A 6,354-nucleotide genomic window follows, 5' to 3' on the forward strand; every position below is an offset into this window, starting at 1 on the left:
CTGACCATGATACCAACATGATACTGACCATGATACTGACCATGATACTGTTATGATACTGACCATGATACTGTTATGATACTGACCATGTTACTGTTATGATACTGACCATGATACCAACATGATACTGACCATGATACTGTTATGATACTGACCATGATACCAACATGATACTGACCATGATACTGACCATGATACCAACATGATACTGTTATGATACTGACCATGATACTGTTATGATACTGTTATGATACTGACCATGATACCAACATGATACTGACCATGATACTGTTATGATACTGACCATGATACTGTTATGATACTGACCATGATACTGTTATGATACTGTTATGATACTGACCATGATACTGTTATGATACTGACCATGATACTGTTATGATACTGTTATGATACTGACCATGATACTGTTATGATACTGACCATGATACTGTTATGATACTGACCATGATACCAACATGATACTGACCATGATACTGTTATGATACTGACCATGATACCAACATGATACTGACCATGATACTGTTATGATACTGACCATGATACCAACATGATACTGTTATGATACTGACCATGATACCAACATGATACTGATCATGATACTGTTATGATACTGACCATGATACTGACCATGATACCAACATGATACTGACCATGATACTGTTATGATACTGACCATGATACCAACATGATACTGACCATGATACTGTTATGATACTGACCATGATACTGTTATGATACTGACCATAATACCAACATGATACTGATCATGATACTGTTATGATACTGACCATGATACTGTTATGATACTGACCATGATACTGTTATGATACTGACCATGATACCAACATGATACTGACCATGATACTGTTATGATACTGACCATGATACTGTTATGATACTGACCATAATACCAACATGATACTGATCATGATACTGTTATGATACTGACCATGATACTGTTATGATACTGACCATGATACTGTTATGATACTGACCATGATACTGTTATGATACTGACCATGATACTGTTATGATACTGACCATGATACTGTTATGATACTGACCATGATACCAACATGATACTGACCATGATACTGTTATGATACTGACCATGATACCAACATGATACTGACCATGATACTGTTATGATACTGACCATGATACTGTTATGATACTGACCATGATACTGTTATGATACTGACCATGATACCAACATGATACTGACCATGATACTGTTATGATACTGACCATGATACCAACATGATACTGACCATGATACTGTTATGATACTGACCATGATACTGTTATGATACTGACCATGATACCAACATGATACTGTTATGATACTGACCATGATACTGTTATGATACTGACCATGATACTGTTATGATACTGATCATGATACTGTTATGATACTGACCATGATACTGTTATGATACTGACCATGATACTGTTATGATACTGATCATGATACTGTTATGATACTGACCATGATACTGTTATGATACTGACCATGATACTGTTATGATACTGACCATGATACTGTTATGATACTGACCATGATACTGTTATGATACTGACCATGATACTGTTATGATACTGACCATGATACTGTTATGATACTGACCATGATACCAACATGATACTGATCATGATACTGTTATGATACTGACCATGATACTGTTATGATACTGACCATGATACTGTTATGATACTGACCATGATACTGTTATGATACTGACCATGATACTGTTATGATACTGACCATGATACTGTTATGATACTGACCATGATACTGTTATGATACTGACTATGATACTGTTATGATACTGACCATGATACTGTTATGATACTGACCATGATACTGTTATGATACTGACCATGATACTGTTATGATACTGACCATGATACCAACATGATACTGATCATGATACTGTTATGATACTGACCATGATACTGTTATGATACTGACCATGATACTGACCATGATACTGTTATGATACTGACCATGATACTGACCATGATACTGTTATGATACTGACCATGATACTGTTATGATACTGACCATGATACTGACCATGATACTGTTATGATACTGACCATGATACTGACCATGATACTGTTATGATACTGACCATGATACTGTTATGATACTGACCATGATACTGACCATGATACTGTTATGATACTGACCATGATACTGACCATGATACTGTTATGATACTGACCATGATACTGACCATGATACTGACCATGATACTGTTATGATACTGACCATGATACTGTTATGATACTGACCATGATACTGACCATGATACTGACCATGATACTGTTATGATACTGACCATGATACTGACCATGATACTGTTATGATACTGACCATGATACTGTTATGATACTGACCATGATACTGACCATGATACTGATCATGATACTGTTATGATACTGACCATGATACTGTTATGATACTGACCATGATACTGTTATGATACTGACCATGATACTGACCATGATACTGTTATGATACTGACCATGATACTGTTATGATACTGACCATGATACTGTTATGATACTGACCATGATACTGACCATGATACTGTTATGATACTGACCATGATACTGTTATGATACTGACCATGATACTGACCATGATACCAACATGATACTGACCATGATACTGTTATGATACTGACCATGATACTGACCATGATACTGACCATGATACTGTTATGATAATGACCATGATACTGTTATGATACTGACCATGATACTGACCATGATACCAACATGATACTGGTCATGACACTGTTATGATACTGACCATGATACTGACCATGATACCAACATGATACTGATCATGATACTGTTATGATACTGACCATGATACTGACCATGATACTGATCATGATACTGTTATGATACTGACCATGATACCAACATGATACTGATCATGATACTGATCATGATACTGACCATGATACTGACCATGATACCAACATGATACTGATCATGATACTGTTATGATACTGACCATGATACCAACATGATACTGATCGTGATACTGTTATGATACTGACCATGATACCAACATGATACTGATCATGATACTGACCATGATACTGTTATGATACTGACCATGATACCAACATGATACTGACCATGATACTGACCATGATACTGACCATGATACTGACCATGATACCAACATGATACTGACCATGATACTGATCATGATACTGTTATGATACTCACCATGATACCAACATGATACTGATCATGATACTGATCGTGATACTGTTATGATACTGACCATGATACCAACATGATACTGATCATGATACTGACCATGATACTGTTATGATACTGACCATGATACTGACCATGATACTGACCATGATACTGACCATGATACCAACATGATACTGATCATGATACTGACCATGATACTGACCATGATACTGACCATGATACCAACATGATACTGATCATGATACTGACCATGATACTGACCATGATACTGACCATGATACCAACATGATACTGATCATGATACTGTTATGATACTGTTATGATACCAACATGATACTGACCATGATACCAACATGATACTGATCATGATACTGGTCACTGGCCATGTTACTGACATGATATATTTCTCAACAGAAGTAATTGTAAGTGTAAGACTTTTCTTAACAATAAGGACCATATGTTCAACAGAGGTAATACATCATTGACAGTGTAAGACTTCTCAACAATATGGGCCTTATTAAGTCTATACATTTGTCAACAGAAGTAATACATGTGACAGTGTGAGACTATATTATGGGCCATAATAAGTCTACATTTGTCAACAGAAGTAATAACAATGACAGTGTAAGACTTTTCTCACCAATATGGGCCATTATTACATTATGAACTTTTATTACATTATATGAGCTGCCTTATTGTAGCAACTCATAACGTAACACGTCTTTTATAGAAAAATCTGTTATTACGTTATGCGCTCATGATTTTATTACATTATGAGCTGATTATTACATTATGAGTTTTTATTACATTTAACTTATTACATTATGAGCCCTTATTACATCATGAGCAGTTATTACATTATGAGTTGCTACAGTGTCAAATAATGTTTTAGGAGCTGTTTCTCAACAACCAAAAGTGTCAAATAATGTTTTGGGAGCTGTTTCTCAACAACCAAAAGTGTCAAATAATGGTTAGAAGCTGTTTTTCAACAACCAAAAGTGTCAAATAATGTTTTAGGAGCTGTTTCCCAATAACCAAAAGTGTCAAATAATGGTTAGAAGCTGTTTTTCAACAACCAAAAGTGTCAAATAATGTTTTAGGAGCTGTTTCCCAATAACCAAAAGTGTCAAATAATGGTTAGGAGCTGTTTTTCAACAACCAAAAGTGTCAAATAATGTTTTAGGAGCTGTTTCTCAACAACCAAAAGTGTCAAATAATGGTTAGGAGCTGTTTTTCAGCAACCAAAAGTGTCAAATAATGGTTAGAAGCTGTTTTTCAACAACCAAAAGTGTAAAATAATGTTTTAGGAGCTGTTTCTCAACAACCAAAAGTGTCAAATAATGGTTAGAAGCTGTTTTTCAACAACCAAAAGTGTCAAATAATGTTTTAGGAGCTGTTTCTCAACAACCAAAAGTGTCAAATAATGGTTAGGAGCTGTTTTTCAACAACCAAAAGTGTCAAATAATGTTTTAGGAGCTGTTTATCAACAACCAAAAGTGTCCACATTATGCAGATTGTTCTGTTTCTGTTTGTCCGGGTGGAATGTACACTGACCTCAGTCTGTCCACCAGGGAGCAGCAGAGCGACTGAAGGCGCCAGAGGAGAAGGAGAGCTGTTTAGGGAAACTCCCTCACCACCACCCTCTGATCAAAGAGGGAGCGAGTGACGGAGGTTTGGAAAACATTATCACTTATAATTCATTGCATTTTTGTAGATTTTCCAAGTGCTCAAAGCGCTTTACAATGGTCCATTCATTCATTCATACATTGGGAGGTGAAGGTTCATTCATTCATACATTGGGAGGTGAAGGTTCATTCATTCATACATTGGGAGGTGAAGGTTCATTCATTCATACATTGGGAGGTGAAGGTTCATTCATTCATACATTGGGAGGTGAAGGTTCATTCATTCATACATTGGGAGGTGAAGGTCCATTCATTCATACATTAGGAGGTGAAGGTTAATTCATTCATATATTGGGAGGTGAAGGTTAATTCATTCATATATTGGGAGGTGAAGCGGTGAACAGTCGACGCCAGCGTCCTCACTTGGTGGGGGTTCAGTGTCTCATTGGACCCCCAAAAGGCTTCCGGACCTAGGGTCTTCCACTGCTGGCCTGCTCGCTTTGCCTAAAAAAATGGCAACTAAAAAACACGGAAGCAGCTTTTTGCTTCTACGGGCCGTCGGCATGGAACAAACTCCCACTGTACCTTCGTCAGGCAGCCTCTGTAGACATTTTTAAAGCTCAGCTCAAGACCCACTTCTACAACATTGCTTTTAATTGAGCTTTTATTTTTTGTTATTCATGTCCTCACTGTATTGCATTACTGCTTTTTTTTTCTTTCTCTCCATTGTTCTGTAAAGCACTTTAAGCTGCATTTCATGTCATGAAAGGTGCTATACAAATACAGTTTTATTATTATTATTATTACAGACATTGTAACAATCGCCCCTTATGTCTTAAGGCAAATTATTAACTAAGGAAAATTAAACAAAAGATTCTTAGGGATATAGTTCAAATTATTTATGTAGAGATGCTGCAAACGTATATTATCAAACAAACGGTGTAACAGAATAATGGTTAGAAGCTGTTTTTCAACAACCAAAAGTGTCAAATAGATTTAGAAGACATGTGTGCCGTAGTTTGAAAACCCACCTTTTCAGACTCCATCATGGCCCATAGCACTTACCCCACCCCCTTAGATAGCAATTCTGTAGACTTAGATAGCATTTGATACAGACTTATAGCATGTTATGTAAACAGCATAAGTGCATTGTATGTAGTCATAGCACGTCATAGTACATAATGTATATCATAGTAGTATAGATGTATAGCTTATTTCATTATAGATATTCCACTGTTACTTTCTTAGCTTACACATGTTTCATGATAAATGTTTTTATGTGATGTATTCCCCATGCTTTTTGTTCTTGCTTAATGAAAGTCGCTCTGGATTAAGAGCGTCTGCTAAATGCCTAAATTGTAAATTGTAAATTGTGTCCAGTGCATAGCCTACTGCAGGCCTGGTAGACTAGATTTAGAAGACATGTGTCCAGTGCATAGCCTACTGCAGGCCTGGTTGA

General features: G+C 36.3%; 1 protein-coding gene across 2 annotated transcripts in view; it reads left to right on the plus strand.

Moving 5' to 3' along the window:
• The window catches only part of LOC308319640 (lysine-specific demethylase 4A-like), a 46,706-nt gene that overhangs the window by 24,942 nt on the left and 15,410 nt on the right, over positions 1 to 6,354 (plus strand). For both annotated transcript variants that reach the window (XM_080769746.1, XM_080769747.1), the window contains one exon: positions 4,842 to 4,941. In XM_080769746.1, the coding sequence (XP_080625872.1) occupies positions 4,842 to 4,941 (100 nt within the window). The remainder of the gene's footprint in view (positions 1 to 4,841; positions 4,942 to 6,354) is intronic.

This window comes from Protomyctophum bolini (assembly GCF_963924005.1).
Source record: "Protomyctophum bolini genome assembly, chromosome: 8".
In the NCBI taxonomy this organism is placed as follows: domain Eukaryota; kingdom Metazoa; phylum Chordata; class Actinopteri; order Myctophiformes; family Myctophidae; genus Protomyctophum; species Protomyctophum bolini.